Here is a 19,741-nt window from a genome sequence, read left to right on the forward strand (position 1 = left end):
ACATTATGCGCGGGGTAGTATCTGCGTAAGTCATGACCGCGGATGACTTCAACCGTGATAAGACTTTTCCGCGGGAAGCAATAACACCCCCTAGTCGTGCCACCAGCTCTTATCTGCTGCTTCTCGGAGGCATACCGAATTGCTAACAACATGTCTGTAGATCCGGCACTCACGTCACCGATGATCCTATATAGCTAGATGTTCCATAAATGTAGATGCAGTCGGGCGACCTGCATCGCAGCGGCCGAAACACCCTCTCTTCTTTCTCTCCTAAGATCCGACTCAGCGAATTATGAAGACGGAAATGACTCCCAAAGAGGAGCTCATGGCCTCAGAGCCAACAAAGCCCCTCGACCTCCTCGATGCAGCCGAGGGCGAAGTAATCGACCCGGAAGAGAGTTCCGCGCTCCTTCGACGCCTCGATTTTCGCCTCATGCCGCTCCTCTGCATCACCTACGCCCTGCAGTCTATCGACCGTACGACACTAAGCTACGCCGCCGTCTTTGGCATCCGCGAGGATATCGGCCTTACGGGCTCCGAGTTCTCCTGGGCTGGCGCGCTGCTGTACCTAGGCTACCTCTTCTGGGAGTTCCCTACAAACGTGCTGCTGCAGAAGCTGCCCATCAACACCTTCATGTCGGCCACGGTGGTATTATGGGGCGCCGTGCTCATGTGTCATGCCGCGTCGCACAATTTTGCTGGTCTGGCGGCGACGAGGACGTTTTTGGGTGCGTTTGAGGCTTCGATTAACCCTGGTACGATGTTGCTCTTCTCGATGTACTACTCGAGAAAGGAGCAGCCTGTTCGTATGGGTATCTGGATTGGGTCTGCGGGTCTGGGTTATATCACGGCTGGCATCGTAACGTTTGGCATCGGGCATGTGCAAGGGTCGATTGCGAGCTGGCGGATTCTGTTCCTGTTTTGGGGCGCCATTACTGTGGCGTGGGGGATCCTCATGCTCATCTTTCTTCCTGGCTCGCCTTTGACGACGAAGTTTTTGTCGGAGAAGGAGAAAGCGATGGTTATTAGTCGCGTCAAGGCGAACGGCACGGGAGTTGAGAACAAGAAGTTCAAGTGGCCACAGTTCAGGGAGGCCATGATGGACTTGAAGACTTGGCTTCTTTTCTTGTTTGCCGTTGCGAGTAACACTCCCAATGGCGGATTGACGACAGTGAGTCCACAAAACTTTGCCTCGAAGACCGTAAACTGACAAAACGATAGTTCCAAGGTCTTGTAATCAGGGGTATGGGCTTCTCGACGCTTCAGACTACTCTCATTCAGATGCCATCGGGAGCTGTGCAGCTTATCCTGTGTCCCTTGGCCTGGTAAGCACTTTCTGTCTCCAATGTTTGAAGCACGACTAACAACACAGCTTCTTCGCTTCCTATTACCCAAACGCTCGCATATCCATTATGTTAATCTGTCTCGCCCCTTTCCTGGCCGGTATCCTCGGCCTCTGGCTCATCGACCAATCCAACCCCTACGGCCGCCTCGCCTGCCTCTGGATCTCCTTCGCCTACACGGCAACCTGGACGCTCTCCATGTCCGTCGCCACGGCCAACACCGCGGGCCACACCAAGAAGATTACGACGAACGCGATGCTCCTGATCGGGTACTGTCTCGGTAATTTCGTCGGTCCCTTCTTCTTCAAGGCGGAGCAGGCACCTCGGTACCCTTTGGGCGTCGCGATGATGATTTTCTGCGTTGGCATGCAGATTGCGTGCCTGTGTGGCCTCTGGTGTCTGTTGTGGGTTCGAAATCGGTCTAGGAGGGCGGAACACGCGACGTCGGAGGAAAATGAGCAGCAGGCTTATGAGCGTGGGCTCCTGGACGAGACAGACTTGCAGAATAAGTACTTCAAGGTTCGTGGGCATCCCTTAGTTGAACTTGAACCTCTGCTAAAATATCCCAGTACGTGTATTGATGTCTGTGGCACCTCGAGAAGCATATCGACCTTAAGGTTACGCTCGCCTTATGCAGCAGAAGACTAGATTTGACGAAATTGACTCGTGAAAGATCCAAACAACTGCGCCTCCCAAACAGTTACAAACTCAGCTCAACATAAAGTGATAGTTCGCAAAACAGAATTTCCTGCGCATGAGAGCTCGCCGTTCATTATCCCGGGGATGTAGCAGTCATTCACTAGATGGTATTCATCATGCTTCCCTGGTAAAACGAACGTATCTGGACCGTCAACGTGACCCTTGACATCCCTGATCGGTCGTAAAATGAGCGGCATGTGGCCTGAACAGATTATCCAAACCTCGTCTCCCAATTTCACGTCCCAAGTTCCGACGCCAAACCTACCTGCACTTACGAGAAAGACGGTCATGATCCTAGATCTCAGCCAGGATCCCAGCCGTGAGTTCTCATTTTTTGGCCAATCTTGTGACTCTGATAGTCTAATCGGGTCGAGCACGTCATTCCACATCTCAGAAAACTCTGCGATGGCTTCGTTCGTCACCAATGGCCTATCCAGCGTTCGCAAAACACTGAAAGCATCTTCTGCTACGCACTGTTTCCATATTTCTCTCAAGGTTCTAAAGGATTTAGTATGATTTAAGGTGCCATCGGGTCCCGAGGACACTTCAGCTGGTGGCACAATTTTGCCCACAAGCGTGTCAACAAAGTATCCCTGAAGTATTAGACGCCGCCCGTCGCTCGAAACGAGATTTTGAAAATCTAGTTGAGGAATGCCGCGTGAAGCATTGAAGTGATAGATTAATCCAAGAGTCATGGCAAAGGCATTGACCTCTCCATGTTGTGCCATCTCTTGGTGACGCCAATCTAGAACCCAAGACGGTTCTTCCAAGGGCGTCTCGCTCTGCCGGCGTCCCATGAGCGGGAGTAATGATTGACAGGATCGGATGAGATCCACTGTGACGCGGCTGTATAACTCAGCACAGTCGATGTTATAGTTGCTTGACTTCGCGCTCGCCAAAGATCCTGTAATGAAAGGTAGTAGGGCAAAGATCTTGTCGCGCGGGTCCAAAGCCTGGCGATCGCAGGCATCCCAAAGAAAGCTAGTACTGGCTGCACCCGCCGTTGCCTGCCACCCTAATTTGACTTGAAATTTCAACGTCGAAAGTCGGTTCGCCATCGATATCAGCTTTCCCACTGCCACAAAGTCGGGCCAATTTCCCTTGTCATTTGTCCACCTACGTCTGCGTGACTCGTCGGTCATGTTGTGGCCAAAATCTATCACAGGCAGCCGAGAGATCGCGAGGGGCCCCCATAGGAAAACTGCCGTGCGAGGAGCGACACACTCTTGAATCGTCCATATTCGCCGCCACCACTGGCATTCAATCAGGCTTCGGATGGTGAGACAGATTTTCCTCATTCCTTCAGCCGTCGAGAAGGCGTCGTCTTCTCTTTCTTTGCCATCTAGGAATTCGATGAAGTCTAATCCATAGCGAACAGCATCTATACTCAATTCCCCGTCGAGTAGATCAATGTCACCCAACCACAGAAAGCAATTGCTGCATTTGCTATAGATGTCGAACATCATGTCGACCTGCACGCGCTTCTCTTCGTGGTCATCCTGATTGATGCATAACGCGTCGGCCCATACAGGGAGGTATTCTTGCTCTGATCTGATGCGCCGTAGGACCGAGAACAGAGATGTCGTGATTTTAAACTCTTTCCCGTCCACGGTGATGTCTTTGGTGTCCGAGGCATCGCCCCAAACGTATGATATACACTGATAATCAGGCCCGTCGTCGAGAGTAGCCACACTGAACACCCCTTGGATCGGACTCTCTTGTGTCCCTGGCCAAAGGGTGAATAATCGTATCTGTCTCGCTGGATCCTCGAGGAGCGGGCGCGCACTCGGTTCTTTATTGTCTTTGGGTCAAGCACAAAGTTAGCTAATGTGCCTGAGACGTGAATTACGAGGAGTCATCTATGTTACCTAGTTGATGGATAGCATCCTGAACCTCGGATAGAGAGAGCTGGCCTGGATCCGCCATGATGGCCAAACCAACTGCTTCTCGCGAGTTGTGTGAAGGCTGGAAATTTTGTTACTCTACAAAAGTGCGGGGGGAACTGTCTAAGGTACGGTACCTACTAGGCAGCAGGTGCGATGGACTGGTACAGCCCAGTCATTTGCTTCATTTCAGATATCATTGCCATTGCTCATTGGTCCCCTTCGCGCCATGTCGTAACATGCATGAGTTGGAGGGCGCCTCGCCGTCAGTTGCATGGAATCGCAAGGCTGTGCCGAATTTCGGCATACGGCCGCGGAGCGGGCCGTGGTGGAAGTGGACACCCCGGCCTCCCCGTCTTGTCCGGCACCACCACAACCGGCGCCGGAACCACCACGGGCAACGGCGGCGCATCCCATCCAACCCCTCCGCATCCACCCATTATGACATCGTCGTCCATGTCAAACACCCAACTACTGCGCATCTCCACGTTCAAAATGTCTATCATGATCACATCCCCGTCTGCGTCAATCCACCACGGCGGCACAGGCTGTACTGCTGCCGACCTCGGTCTTGGCTTTGGGTGTACTGGTCTACTCTGTATTATCGCGGTGGGCGGTGGAGGGCGAGGTTCGGTCAGTCTTTCGGCTGAATCATTGGGGTGAGGTTTGGTTTCGATTTGGTGGCGGAGCAGTTGCGTCCTGAGAGAAGGGTTGTGTACCATTGATTTTGCCGCAGAGAGAAGAGAAATCTGTGCATCGTTGAAGTGTGCTATGCGATACCAGGAGGCCTGCTCTTAAGGGGTGGGAATCTCTTCTAGCGACTTTGGTGAATAAGAACAGACGCTCGACGCCAATACATGTCATCAAAACAACACAGCCTTGACTTGAATGAGAATGTTGGGGGTTGAGGTTTTAAAAGGTGCACTGAATCACTGGAAACAAAGGATCGAGTTCACGAACAGCTGCTCCAAACGCTTAGAACATTCCTCAAAGAAATAAAACATGGAATTTGATGAGGAACACTTGAATTTATGGCACCTTTCTTTATGACTGCGGTTAACTTGACTGTGCTTGCTGTATGGCTATATTGACTGCATGCTACTGCCGGCCAGGCGTACTACACCACTACCGCCGCCGCCGTTGCAAGAATACCGTAGAATAAGTACAATATTACCGGCATTCAAAAAAGAGGAGAATAGAGGTTAAGATAGGCTAGAAAACCCTGGCGATTCCGTTGGTATCTGCCATGACTGAGATTTCTGCGCTCGCAGGAAATAGGAAATTACGACAGGAAGAATTATCCGTCCCATGTGACAATCTAGAAGGGGTGGCTAAGTCAAATTGGTCGGGCTCTTCACAGAACGAGCGGATGTTTCGTTATCCTCCTTTTACTATACCAGCCTAAAATTTGATGGCCACGGGCGGAGAACTTATCATGCTCTGAGATCATCAAGTAGAAATCACATCATCGACGTGAGAAATACGATGCCATCAAAAAGGGCTTGAGTGAAAGCGATATCAGTTGTCAGGAGCAAGGTCAAGTCAACGGCCAAGTGGAGGGGGGTATCTTTTCATAAGATTCATCGACTCGTCAAAAAACACAACCCAAAACAACAAACAGCACTATTAACTACTACTTCATTTCCACAATCTTGACCGAAACCTTCTTGTCCGGCTTCGTCCCGTCCTTGCGCTTCTTGCCAACATTCGCCAACCGACCCATGACGTCCGCGGGATCGATGCCCACCGCGGCGCCGGGGGCTACGTGGACGGTCAAATCGATGCTCGCTCTCTTCTTCTCGGGGTCCGACGTCTGCGTAGCTTCGAATCTACGTGATGATTGTCAGTATTGTTTCCACAGAACAGTCGATAGCTCTCGACACTTTCCAATATCCAAGAGGGGTCGTAAAACACATACCTCAAAGTCGACTCAAGCTCTTCGACACTGGTAGGCCACGCCGGCACGAGATCAACCATGACAGCCGCCACAGCACCAAGATACTCTGCCCAAAACACGCTCTCCAGCTTCGCCTCCGCAACAAGACCCCTCAGGTTCCCGTACAGCTGCGCATCAATCGGGCCCAAATTCGATCCCCACCGCGCGCACACCGTCAGACCCAGCACCGCTCTCGCGAGGTGCGTCAACCCAGGCGCGCTAGGGTCCCGCGTAACAGCCTCATGCAACGCATACGACGCATTCGCATCGTCGTCCTCGCCCTGATGAATCCAAACCTGCCTCGCAAAAAGCGGTCCCAGACCCAGCGAGAACACCGTCGGCGTCCGTGAGACGTCCACATTCTTCGGCACGGCGCCGTACAACGTCCTGAGAATCGCCTGCGCAACAGCCAAGTCCCCGCCGCTTCCCGCCCCTCCGCTCTCCTCGTGGCCCTGGATCGGGAAACCGGCAAGCGCCTCGAGCGGGTTGCTCTCCCGCACGCTCTTGGGCAGCTTCATCAGCAGCGCGCCGTCGCGGTTCGAGCCGCCGCAGAAGGTGACGGTGCGCAGGTGCGGCACCGTGCGGATGAAGGCCTCGACGACCTCGATGATGGCGGGGAACTGCTGTCGCCTACGCTTCGACATGCCGTAGATCTTGCCCTCGTGCTCGCGGTTGACGCGCCGCATCTTGTCCGTCTGCTTGAAGAAGTCGCCCGTCACGGTGTAGGTGCCCACCGAGGGGATCGGGTACGGCTGGATCGGGTCGTTGTGCTGGAGCATGCAGCCGTAGCCGCGGAAGCCGCCGCCGCAGAGGTAGGCGTCGATGCCGCCGGGCACCACGCCGCTGCCGTTTGTGGTGGTGGAGGGGGAGGAGGAGTGGGCGGTCTCGTGGTCCGCCTTTGCTTGTGCGAGGGCGGGGAACTTGTCACACAACTTCGCAAAGGCGCCCTGCATGCTCGCGTTGAGTTTCTGCTTCTCCTGGGTGCGAACTTCTTCCGACTGCCCCTCGAGGATACGAATCAGCCTCGCGGCGCCAAACGGCATGCTCTCACCCGCCTTGGCGGCGGCGACTTCATAGTCCGGCAGCCGTGTGTCGACCCAGGTCATCTGCACGGAGCCTCCGCCAAGGTCAAGGAACAGCCCGCCGCGGGCAACGTCGACAAACGCAGACCGCGAGCCCATGACGGCGCCAAAGAGGGTCTCGACCTCGGGTGCTAGAACGTGGACGCCAATGTCGGCGGCCTCGCGGATGGCGGTCAGCATGTCGCGGGCGTTTGCGGCGCGGCGCATGGCCTCCGTGGCGAGGACGGAGAAGTGGGCGGGCGGGACGCCATAGGAGACGGCGATGCGGCGGAAGCGGGCTAGGGTCTTTGCGACTTGAGTGATTGTTTCGGGAGGAAAGGTGAGAGGCTCGGAGGCGGCGGTGGAGGCGGAGTTGAGGGCGTCAAAGAGGGAGATGCCGGCGCGTTCGCGGTAGATGGGCCGGAGGAGGCGGGTTTGGGGCGGAGTGAGGTCCGAGATGGAGAAGCGGATGCCGTTGCTATTTGGTGGGGCCGGTGGCTCGGGTTAGTATTTGAGGCCGGTGTTTTGTTCTTGTCATGGTGCATTTATTTTTAGGAGAAGCGGGAACTAAGGGCGTGGTCCGGCTGATATTGCCCGTCGTTATGGTGTCAAGGAGAAGGAGACATGTGCTCTTTGAGAATTGAGGCTCAAAAGCACAGGCACAGACAGACAAGGCAGGCTTCCCCCAGGTTCTGCCCATCGGCGAGGCAATCCTGGAGGGCGATCCGGAAGAAACAGGAAAAAAAGCAATTCTCGACATAAACGAATCTGTGCGGATAGATGCACCGAAGAGGGAAACCAAAAAAGCTTAGGTACTGACCTGCCCATATCAACAATCGCATATAGGTGATTGGAGCCTGCGGGGTCCCATCTTGGCAGCAGCTCCTCAAAGTTGTCAAGCGTGATGATGTCAGCGCTGGTAGCCATGGCCGTAGCGGGAGGCGCGAAGCCGATAGTCTTCTGGTCGGAGAGGAGGGGTGCTGGGGGCGGAAAAGGGTAGAGTAAGGTGAGGGAACGTAGAGTGAGAGAAAAGAGAGCGGATGGCTGGTTGGGTGGTATCTCGTGCTCAAAGTAGGCGCTATGCAGAGGGATTTCCGCGGATGTCGGCAACCAACATTTGCCTTCGTTGCTTTTTCCTCTCGGTACGAAAGGTGTGTGTACGGAGTATAGAGTATGTATCTCAAAGGATTCGAACGCTCTTTTTTCGGTTCTTGTCTGTGGGGGGGAAGAGAGGAGTGCCGGGCCGGGGCGAGAAAGGATTATATAATGTAGCAGGTAGGTAAGTAGGCAAAAGTACCAAAAGATGCGAACGGCTGGCTGAGTGATGGAAGGCGAGACACGGAGAGACAGAGAGCTGAGAGTGGCTCAGTGCATCCGTACGGTAGTCAGTCTGCTGGAATTCGGGGAGAGTGAGCTGAGGGTGAGTGAGTAATAAGAGGCGAGGATGAGAGTGAGTGAGAGGATAGGAAGAGGAGAGAGAGGCGCATGTGAGGGGGAGAACGACGGGGAAGGCAGCGATGTGTACTTTACGAAAACGGAGCGTGTTGCGTGTGTGGATTTTATTGCCATGGGCAGCGGCACATTTCTCTCACTTCCCGTCTCTCTCATTCAGTGAGGTGAGTGAGTGAGTGAGTGAGTGAGTGGCATGCGTTTTGGAATTGGAGCCCCGGAAACCTGGAAAACCTCAGCTGCGAGTCTGACCAAAAGACGCAGCCCGTGTCTCTGGGCTAACCTACTGTGTAGTAATGTGTAATATTATACCTGGTCCCTATCATGCAGCTCACGATAGCTACTTACAGTAGTTTGAGGCGGCCACGTGAAGATGAGCAACGCAAGGGGACGATCCAGAAAGCAACTTCACTCACTCACTACAGTACCTTCACAGAAGCAAGCAGCAAGGAAAAAAAGCCCGCAAGGATCCATGGATCTCCGTGAGATGGATACCAAGCTCTGCGTCTACACGGAGCTAGCAACGCTGAGCCTGCATCTGCGAGAAGTGCCTCCCCTGGGCAGCTAATACACACACAGTAGTAGTAACCATTTCGTCCCATTTTCACTTCACCCCTCATCTTTCTTCCCCCTCCCCCCTCCTGCCGCATCCATCTCACTACATATCCTCAACCAGGTTTACGCCAAAAATACGAACCGACAACCAACGCAAGTCACACCAGGTCATATTCTCCCCAATGGCCCAACTCGTGCTCCTTCATCATGATATTTCAGACATCTAGAACGGTTCTGGCCCCAGAGCCGAGAAGCGTGAGGCGGGTCACGTAGTCGCGTGACGGCGGGGGTTACCACCGACTTGACTGGCATGACAGGGCCTGGGCTACGCAAGAGGGACGCACCTCTGCTGCAGCTGGATGCATCGCTTCATGCGGGTCAGCAGCCGTGGTCGCCGCTTGCCTGTATTTTCACCCGTCAGTCATTGACGGCTCGCTTGACGAACTTCGAACGAGGGGTAAGGTGAGGTAGCGTAGCGGGGTCCCCTCGCGAATAATTGGCACGGGCGGCTTTCTCTGCTCTGCTTCATCATAGCAAGTATGGTTACACAAACATTGCCGCGTCCCTTTACATGAGTCAATGAGTGAATTGAACAAGCCAATAAGTTTGCCTGGACAACCTGAACTCTGGCAGCCGCCTTTACTTCTCCCTTTTCAAGCATAGCCTGCTCATACTATCTGGCAATCGACCATGCCTTTGCCCTCATCGGATCATGCATCATCGGCATGAGAAAGTCGAGTATGTAACCGAAGTGAGGGGTTGGAATCCGGATCCGAAGCGACTCGTCGTTTTGGATGGACCGGACGGGACATCGAGATGGCTCGGCCAACGCCGGGTTAGAATGAAAGTCTAGGTACGTGAAGCTCACCACACTAAAACCCGATATGCATACAAACACCTAATGATGCCGGCCGACCATTGATCAAACATAAGAATAACGACCTCTTGACAGTTGATAAAAGCAGCTGTTCACTGAATATCAATGTATGATATTGTGCTGCGAGAAGGAACCGGCGGCGTGATTTGAGACGTAGAACTTCATAGTGTAGCGCGCTTTTGGGCATGTGCGCACACAACCCAAAACGACGTCTGACATGAGACTCATATGATATCCCTTGCATTGCAGATGGGGTACATGGAAGAAACGCCTGTAGACAACAACTACACGTAAGCATCCAGCCATCTTTGTCTACTGTGTAGATATTCGCGAACTGCCGCCATGTTGTTTGCCAAAACCCTCGTTTCCATTGGTCCTCTCCACACCCCGCCAAAACACACTTGTCATTAATTCTATTCCCTCCCCTGGTCCCTCAAGACCTCACGGCCACACTGTCGCCCTCATAGCGTACGCGTTCTCGTGCCGTCCGTACAGCGTGGTATAGTCGTCCTTCCACGAAATCGTCTCTCCGGGCTCAAGCGGCACGCCCATGGGACCCTGCCCAAAGGCATACGACCGCCGCAGCGCAAGGTTCCATGCGAAGCTGCTCGCGCTGACGCCCGCCACCATGCCGGCGCGCAGCATGATCTCGTAGTCGACCAGCCCGCGCTGGTCCCACGTCAGCGCCTCCAGCGCCTCCTGCTCCTCGTCATCCAAAATATCCGTCTTGGTGACGACTGTGACGTTGAAGTCCTCGGCGCGGTTGACAAACGCCGTGATGTTGGTCTCGGTGGCACCCGAGGCCAGGAACGCGACGCTCGACTCCGATTCGGAGAGGTAGTGCAGGTAGTTGGCCGCCTGCGTCGTGTAGTCTGGGAACCGCTCGTTGACGTCCTCTTCGGTGCGTAGATGGACACCCACGAAGCTCGACGGGTGATATCGCGTCCGCGGGTCGAGGTTAAGCTGGAAGCGGGACTCGAGGCTGAAGAGCGCCGAGGCCGCCAGGCGCCTGGCATCCGGGCGGATGCGAAGCATGCGTCCGAAGGAAGAGGCCACGGGCGCTTTGTCACGTGCCGTCGGCCACGTCCACAGGGTATGTTTGAGGTGGGTGCGGAAGGGGTATACCCTTTCCGCAAGGGGTGACTTCTCGTTGATGAAGTCGTGGAATTGCTTGTTCCAGTCCGACGGCTCGGCTAGGACGGTGCCGTTGACCCAGTTGCTGTTCGTGTCCGCGATACTGAACTGGAGGGCTTCGAAGACTTCGGGCACGTCATACAGGTCGTTCATCGACCCGTGTACTCTCATCTGAGGACAGTACGTCTTGAGCACGTGGTTGAGGTGGGCTGCGTCGAAGTAGTAGTCGAGAGGCACGGCGGGCCGTCCGTTGATGTTTTTGATATCGTCTTCTGAACGAGGTATGATCTCGGGCAGGATCAACTCCGCTGGCACCGATTAGTACAAAAAGATCATCAAGAATTCCTCCTTCTATCTGAAGGCACACGACTTACCTCCTGCCTCGATCGCAAAGCGAATGCAGTGCAAATGGGCATTCCGCACTTCACCGATGCCCCCAGGCGCTGCATCGCAGCCCATCAGCAACCCCTTCGTCCATTTCTTGCTGGCACATAGGCCTTGGATAGCCGCGCCGTCGAAGCGTCCGTCAACTTCGTGCTCGAGGAAATCTTTAATGAATAGCTCCCTTTGATTACGGAATTTGCGGGTGATTGTCTGTACATGCTGCCGTGAGATTCCCAAATACCATACTGACCAGAGAATAAGGAGCATCGGCCCCACGAGCTTCATGAGCTGGGATAAGGATGTCGAGCCGAGCATGATGGGCTAAACGATGCAGTGTGAGCTGCTGCCGTGATGGGAAAAGTTGAGGAAACCATCTCGCTGATGAGGAGGTGGAGGAGGCGACTCTCTCAAAGGAAAGACGCCCAGCCAGCTATTGAGGGCGAAACGAGTGGAATGGAAAGCTTCGCGCCTGGCTGAACGAGCCAGAAATGTGGCGTTTCTCAGTCGTTCTCGGAATGGCATGGCGTAGATCGACAGCTATTAAAGGGATGGGATTGGCGATAGCGCACTTGACAGGCTGCTAGTCTGAGGTGCCATCTTTACCGACGTTCTTCAGCAGTCTCGCAATGCCCTTAGATTTTTGTCCCTTTCTGAGCGTCATCTCTGAGCGTCATCGTGTTTTGTAAGATGCCGAATAGTTGAGAAGTCTGGCAATCGCAGGTTACAGGGAGGTACTAGTTCGACATGTTCTTCATCGTGCGATGAATACAGAGTCTCACGGAATTCGCGTGCGGCGCCCGCTAACAGGAACATGCGACGAGGAACGCTATTTTTCTGTGGCGGCAGTGAGGTCTGTAGTCAAGTTTAAGTGAATAATGGCTGCCACCTGACCAATTTTGAGGCTGAAATAGAACAAACCGCGAACTTCGTAGCTTGAATTTCTACTGCCGTCCATCTCAAATGTTGTCCCTTGTCAATTCGCCTAGAAAACACCACTTAGTCTTGAGGGTTCCTGGGACAGCCTGGCGACAAAGCCGCACCTATTTCATAATCACGGGCACCGAGGCGTGATTTCAGATGGCAGGTAGTAGTCAAGACATGGCCCAGGCACAGCCCGTTGTGCAGTGGTGGTCAAGCTCACACTGATGTGTTCCGTCTGATCAAGTCCTTGGACAACCGCAACGCTGGCGAACGTCGGCCTAGACTAGGGGATTTGGCGCACCGCAACATAGCATCCTCGGGTTCGTGCTGCTTGGATCTCGCTGCGGACAACCGAACCGGTGCCATGCAGACTGCCAAGACTGTCTGGTAGACTGTGATCTGATTGGGCCAGCGCGATGCTCAAGGTCTTCTAGCCTCTAGGTTTGACGTTGCACCGAAGCCGTTGACAGTCGTTCAGTTCCCTCTGGGGTGGCCGTTTCGTTTGACTCGGACGGTTTGATCGTCTGGACGGGAACGACTTTAGCCTGACCTTTTCTGTGCATGCCGTGGTGCACCACCAACTGCACACAGAACTCGGATGAAAGTCAAGATTGTGAGCCACGATGAAATTGAACGAGGCCGATTAAAGTATACGTGCTCATCTTGTCTTGTCGTAGTCTCGACAAGTGCCTGTATCCCCAGAAACAGGACGAGAGAGAAAACATGGACACTGCATGAAAAGCCCGCCGTTCTTGCAATAACGCACCTCTGCGGATCCCGAAGCGTTCAGCTGCAGCGTCGCAGTAGACTCGCTGATCCCCGGGGCGGGCCTCCTGTCATTTCTCCGGCCAGAGATTGGTGGTCCATGGTTCTGAGTTCATGAAGGGTGCAGAGCCCATGATACTCGGCGCACTAGAGGAAGCCTTGCTTGCATTTGACCATGCCCTGCCCATAGGCATGTATGATAAGAGTGCTGGAGAGTATTGACCAGGTCCCAGATACCCGTATGGATACCTACTCTTGAGTCTTGACGCCCCTAGGGAACCTTACCTAGGCAGGCTCACCGCATCCCAAACTCCATCGTCGTGCAGACCCAGGCAGGCATTCGCAGCCGTCGAACGCGCCATGTTGTGCTTCGATTGGCTCGAGGGCCAAGTGTAGCGATTGCAAGCTGTGCGGGCAGAAGTAGAGCAGCACAGTACAACAAAAACACAACACGACGCGACGCAGCATACAGTGATGCTATTCGTGTGTTTCGCGCCAGCCGCGGGACTTGTTCGTATCGTCCATCCTACCCAGCATCGTACATGGATTCGGGTAGAGGGGACTCAAGAGAGAGCCCTGTTCCCCAGCCTCTGCTTCTATGCCGGCGCCGTTGTAAGAGTGTGTGCAAAGCTAATGTTAGTCTCGGCCAGGATTCGTTTGCCTCAGGTATCTGTATCGTCCGTCACATTGCAGCTTGGACATTGGTTAAAGAAAAAAAGTCATGGAATGAAAAGTCTTTCCCGAGTAGCTTCCAGCTAATTGCCTCTGGCACCAAGGACGGGGAGGCAGGATCGATGGCGAAGAGTCTACTGAGTAGAGATCGGGCCCCTTATTCATGAATCAGTCAATGGGTCAAAAGTTGGCGGTAGTCGCTGGCCCATGGAAAGTTGTAATTAGGTAGCATAGAAGTGAGCAAAGTTGAGAACTCTCGTCTGTTCGTGTTCCGTTCCCCGCTCCTCCCGCACAGCCGCTTTCTGCTCGGTGATCCTAGCATCGCATCTTCATGCACTTTAAGGTGCGGCAGGTCCAGACTCTAGGACTTCAGCTGGCAGTTTCCTGTTCATGGATGATGGAGCAAGGAAAGACCGATCGGGGGAGGAACAGACGGGGGAAGTGCCTTCTCCTTCCAGGTGGTGGTGGACCAAGAGGCAAGTGCCAGCGGCAACTGCCAAGAGCACACCAAGCAAGTACAGTGGATGATGCCCTGGTGGGTCTCATTGTCCAATGAAAAGTCATAAATGCATTTTGTAGATCCACTTTGGCAGCTGATTTGCTCCACTTAACGCGACAAGACGCGCTCAACCGCGTCTTGAACGCGTCGCTTCCATACCTCACAAGTTCACATCTGGACCACCGTCGGTCATCGGCCATCGGATGTCTGATTTTTTCTCCCCTTCCTCACAGCACTCCCAGCTGTGAAAGTTCCCACAGCTCTCGCACGGATCGCACTCAAATCAGTTTCATCCGTCGCCTCTTTTTTCTTGGAACACTCCACGCACTCCTCCCCCCCACCGATGCGCCGCCGCTTCTCTCTCTCTCCTCTCTCAAAACTTAGGTTGGACGGACGTCACCGCCCACAATTGTCAATCTGTGATGCCAATGAGTCGCTTCCTGCCCGTCACACTCACCTTGACTTTCACCGGGCAAATCCAACGCTTCACCTCGTGCTCACCTGCTATCCGTACTCAAACTCCTAATTACTGGTTTAACCAAGGCAGACAGTCCCTCTAAGAACATCACTTCAACAACACGTACAGGTCGGGTATTCGCTCACTTGCCCGGCTTTCTTCACGTCTTATACTCTGCTCCGTCATCGGTGCCACTTTCGAGTCAACCCGCACTATTCTGAGGACGCTTTCTCGTTCATTTGCCATCATCCAGTCTTCATCTTCGACTATCCCCAACACTCGTTATCCACTTTGTGGCTTGCTCAACGCTCAATCGCTGCACTTCGAGGCTCTGTTCGTCCCAAGAACGACACTCCCGGCATACATTAATTAAGCCTGCTGGCTGCAGACGCAGAAACCAGCCTCCCTTCTTTCCCTGCCCCGGTCGCAGACGACCGAGCGCAAATCGCCGCACAGGCTGTGGCCAGGAGAACCACCATCCGCAAGTTCGCACCAGCAAGCACCGCAGACGCAGGGCAAACGCGCCCTACCCAAGACGAGATAGCGAGCACGAAGCTGCTGCACGCACATCCAGCTCCGGTAGCATCGTCTGGTTTCTTGTCTCACTGCCCCACAAACCGAGCGGCCTAATCGTCTCGACCGTCTCTCTGTGAGTCCCTTTGAGGCTTGAGCAGCTTGCCATTGTCTATCCGGACTCCCAATCTGCTTTGTTCACTCAACTGTCGTCTCGTCCGTTGCATCAGCCCGTCTACGATTGAGCCCTACTAGCCGTGGCTTGAGCTTTTCGTTTGCGGAATCGCGGCATCTGCTACATCCTCTGCGTCGTCCGACACCCAGGAAAGACCAGTCGTCTTGTTGGTGTTGTTGAGTTCTCCATCACCAAGCATACCTACCACGGTGGCCTGCATCGGCTGCTTGTCTTGACCAACCCGATCCCTAGTTCGGCGCGCTTCTCAGACTTCACGCGCGGCGTACCTTGCTTCGCACCTGGCGAACGAACGAATCGACCAACGGGAGCCCGAAGCTATTGCTTTGCTTTGCTTCCATCGCTCCTTTCGGACTCTGCACCCTCGTCATTCGCTGCTCCATATTCCGTCGTACCTGCACTCCTGTCGTGTCCATCGAACAGCTACACCAAACGACACAGTGTATCTGGAGTACATACAGCTACTGCAATCGCCAAACCCCATTCCACACGCCGCCACCCATTTCACTCAAACTTCAAAGTAGCTCCCTCTCCAGGATTCCTTGCGAAGAAGAGAGATCGGTTTTGGACAACTTACAAGCCACGACTTCAACCGGACCCAGTCCCAGTGGCAGACGGGGCAGGCGATTCTCAGTCTCCTCCTCCAACAAGGCGCTTCCCACCTCGCGCATCTCACCGCACATTGCATCCTCAGGGTCTCTCGGCGCAAAACGAGACTACGCTTACCCTAGACTCCACTCTGCCACATGCGCTGGCGAGCTTCTAGGCCTGTCTCGAGCCGCTACTGGTGTGTCCGTCAGTCACAAACGCTCCACTGTCACTCGCCTTGGACGGCTTGACTAGGTTCCCTTGGGTTTAGCCTAGGTGGGGGATTCTAGCGTGCTCAACCGCTGTACGACTGCAACCCGTGGACCTTGGACGCCCTCCCCCGGCCACCACGCTCTGCTGCTGCACCGACTGCAACTGCAGGACTGCACGGGGGTTCAAGCGAGCAGTGTGTGAAGTTGGGTTCACCTCAACTTTGGTTTGGTGAGGTACTTTTCGGTGTTCGAGGGCCTGTCGACCTTTTTCACTGCAACCCTCAGGCACGAGCACAGGCTCAGGCGCAGGCACAGGTCTCTTCCCATTCGTATCCTGCCAGGACCAGAGGTGTTCTCTGTTCTCCCGCCCTGTCCCGGCTCCTCGAGCAAGGTTCGCGCCACCCGCTCTTTCATCTCCACCCCGCCCACCATCGCTGGACCTTGCCATACATACCACACCGGTCCGCCTCAGCCCAAGCCTGTCCGAACTTCCTCCTCCCACCTTTCTCTTCAACCACAGTCGTTCCTTTTCGCAAACACCAGCCGTCCTCCGGTGGTGGGGGTTGCGCGCTTTCGATTTTCCCCCGATAAGCCCATACCTAATTACGAGCCATTCGCCAATAAAGAAGACGAAGCATTATTTCGTCCGTCTGGCTCGTCGCGACGACCTATTTCCTTGATCCTACCTATCTACAGTATTGCGACGACGATTTCCGGACGTCCAGACGACCCATCCACGAATATTATAACACGAAGCGACACTTGCGACGACAATAACCACGATTACCAAGACAACGTTTTCTTTTTCTGTATTCCATTCGACCAATGTTTTGACGAGAAAGTGGTTCTGAATCGCACGATCCTCGAATCCAGCCGAGGCCGTCGCATACCTGATTGCAATTGACTGAGCGCTCCATACCAGCTACAGGATCTGCATTGGTTAAGCAGTACACGACTTCGTGTGCTGGACATATTCTGTGTCGCACACTAAACATCGCGCCCATTCTGCGCGGTAGCCGTTGAGGTCAATCGCAGCCCTCTGAGGCCCAGGGACGTTACCACGCGCTCAAATACCACTTTGTCTCAAATTCGCCGCCACAAAGACAATCGGAGGGACCACGTCGCCTTTGTTCTTGGACAAACGGCTTAGAAATCGCGAAGCCTACCTGCCGCTAGCATTTTTCCAAGAGGTCGCGACATTCCTCGCCTCTTTAACTACGCCAATATGAATCCTGAACATTCCGGAGCGGCGACACTGCCCAAAGGCTTTCGTTTCCATGACCCGAATCAGCAGAACCCCAAAACACCGGAGCCTTCCGCCATGGACGAGGAGCTTCAGCCACCATCGCCGCCGCGTCCGCGATTGAGACTGAAAAGGCGCGTCGCATCCAACTTGAACGCTCCAACGACGCACTTCCTCGCGTCAGTTGCTGCCGCCGACGTTCCGATTCCCAGTATCGAAGAGCCCGAGTCGGCTGGTCCAGACACGCAAACGCAATTTTCCAGCATGACGTACCCGGTTATTCACAATCTCAATGACCTGGACGAGCTCGCCTTACATAAACTTCGCGGAAGGCGTTTTTCTCCACCCAAAACGCCAGCACCCGGCGCCGCTCCCTCGCTATCCCCTAGACGGTATCCCAACTGGTCCATCGACTCTGCCTTCAGTAGCGGCGAGTCTACCCCGGAATGCGAGTCCAGTCGGCCGTCTACCGCACGGTCCACGCAAACCAGCGCTTCCCTCTTCAGTCGCTTCTCCCTCACATCAGAGGACCTGCAGTGTATCAGCCCGGAAACTGACGCGTCGGATCACGTCAAACACTCCTTCTTCGACGCCGTTGAAGAGCCTATCGAACCCTCGTCTTCATCCAAACCAAAGACAAAGAGGAGAAAGGCACCGTGGACGAAGGCAATGAGTGACTACCTCTGGGCTACCTACCTCACTTATTTACAGGACCCCAAGGTTACACCGTTCCGCACCGCTAAGAGTGGCGTGCCGCCTCACGGGGTCTGTCTTCGTGTTGCGAGGGAAGCGAAGCGAAGCTGGAGAGGTCCCAAGGGCGGAAGGAAGTCTCACAACCCCAAGAGCGGAAGCAGCACTCCTACTATCGAGACTTGCACCTTTCTGCAGTGGCCGTACACTTGTGCTTCCACCCGAGCTCACTTGAGAGACCTTTGCAAGCTCAAAGCTGCTTCATCGTCGGCCCGCACCAGCAAGTTCCTCGCCAACAGCCCGACACCTTTCGGCAGAACAGCGGCGCGTTTCTGGAATCGAAGATCCACACCGGCCCGGTCTCCGTCCGTCTTTTCAGCTCACGATATGTCCATGTCGCTTACTCTGAGCACTTCTGAAGCCATGCAGCCTCAGGGTCCTCTGGCGCAACTTACCAAGTCGGAACCCGAACCTGCTCAAGAATCAATGACTGAGCCATTCCCACTATTCCCCATGGAGTTTTCTAAGTTGGATGCTCCTCTTGAAGACCGCCCGCGACTCGGGACACCTTTCATGGCCAACAGCTACGGGCCCAGCTCAACTGGTGCGCTGGCTGCTGCCGTCTCTTCAGTGCCTCAAAGACAGAACCAGAGTCTTGGCCATAGGCGCACTTTGCAGTCGCCGGCGCGTCTGACCAGAAGTCGATCAAACACGCAAAAGCGCGTTGGACGACCCAGACAAGCATCTCATGAACCGCGCAAGACCAAGCGACCTAGTCTTGTTTCCGATCTGTGGACTGAACCGATGCCTTCCGAGAGTCTACCCAAGACACCGGTCAAACCAGAAGTTGAGTTCAGCTCCACGGACAGAAACTCACACGATGACCTTTTTGTACCTCGTACAAGTCTCAGTGGGCTCTTCACAGCCCCTATGCAGATACCTGCATCCAGGCTTCAGCCTGCCAACCTGCCTGATCCCTTCTTGGCTGCACCAAACGCACCTCCTGCAAGGCTCGGATCACCGTTTCCAGGAACCAAGACTAGCTTTTCTTTCCCGAATCGCTTCACACAGCCAGAAGAGTTTGATCATGGCACTATTCGCCCGTTTGCTACGATCCAGCAACAAGCCAGCGGGGACGGCGGCTCAGCTCCTCCTCGTAACCTAGCTGACCGCTTGGCTTACATTGACGAACGGCTTCGCAACTTCAGACGCCGAGACAGCAACCGCCGCCGGTCTGAATCACCTTTCTAGTGAAATATTTTCTTTGTACATGTTGCTACGCCCGTTACTCTCACGACTCATGAGTCCATGCGAGTTATCTGCTCGATACCCCTGTGGAGATACTCCTGCAAGGACATACCCCTCGACTGGTACATAGACGACAGCACGCTTTGATGACGGCCCCGATATTTCCCTACTTCACTTCTTCAGGACACAATTGCTTCACATATCGAGAGGAGGATACCCTTCCTGGCTTGGAGGACTACTTAATAGCCACTTTGCTTGAGATGGTTTGCGATCTGGATGATATCTCCTTTGTCTTCTCACAGCTGTCGGTTCTCCGCAGCCCGGCTTCTTATTGACGATGGACATGATGAAACGACATTCGGCAAGGACGTCGGATATTTTATGTACGTATCGACGACTGGGCCTCGTATGGGGTTCCA

At 54.4% G+C, this 19,741-nt stretch overlaps 4 protein-coding genes across 4 annotated transcripts; 2 read left to right on the top strand and 2 right to left on the bottom strand.

Annotated features, from left to right (window-relative positions):
* Window positions 1-292: 292 nt before the first annotated feature.
* N0V96_002073 (uncharacterized protein) lies at window positions 293-2,070 on the top strand (the record flags this gene model as incomplete). The annotated part of the gene is made up of 4 exons (XM_065756428.1): window positions 293-1,171; window positions 1,222-1,325; window positions 1,373-1,862; window positions 2,044-2,070. The coding sequence occupies 4 exons, from the start codon at window positions 293-295 to the stop codon at window positions 2,068-2,070; spliced, it is 1,500 nt and encodes a 499-aa protein (XP_065614797.1).
* Window positions 2,071-5,558: 3,488 nt separating this feature from the next.
* RTG2 (retrograde regulation protein 2) lies at window positions 5,559-7,849 on the bottom strand (the record flags this gene model as incomplete). Its single annotated transcript, XM_053187891.1, has 3 exons — window positions 5,559-5,754; window positions 5,844-7,400; window positions 7,743-7,849. 3 exons carry the CDS (start codon window positions 7,847-7,849, stop codon window positions 5,559-5,561), a joined length of 1,860 nt encoding a protein of 619 aa, XP_053055395.1.
* A 2,395-nt stretch (window positions 7,850-10,244) lies between these two features.
* N0V96_002075 (uncharacterized protein) lies at window positions 10,245-11,636 on the bottom strand (the record flags this gene model as incomplete). The annotated part of the gene is made up of 2 exons (XM_053187890.2): window positions 10,245-11,245; window positions 11,312-11,636. 2 exons carry the CDS (start codon window positions 11,634-11,636, stop codon window positions 10,245-10,247), a joined length of 1,326 nt encoding a protein of 441 aa, XP_053055394.1.
* Window positions 11,637-17,366: 5,730 nt separating this feature from the next.
* Window positions 17,367-19,325, top strand: N0V96_002076 (uncharacterized protein; the record flags this gene model as incomplete). The annotated part of the gene is made up of 1 exon (XM_053187889.2): window positions 17,367-19,325. The coding sequence occupies one exon, from the start codon at window positions 17,367-17,369 to the stop codon at window positions 19,323-19,325; it is 1,959 nt and encodes a 652-aa protein (XP_053055393.2).
* Window positions 19,326-19,741: the final 416 nt, after the last annotated feature.

This window comes from Colletotrichum fioriniae, assembly GCF_027942845.1.
Source record: "Colletotrichum fioriniae strain IMI 355084 chromosome Unknown scaffold_2, whole genome shotgun sequence".
Taxonomy (NCBI): domain Eukaryota; kingdom Fungi; phylum Ascomycota; class Sordariomycetes; order Glomerellales; family Glomerellaceae; genus Colletotrichum; species Colletotrichum fioriniae.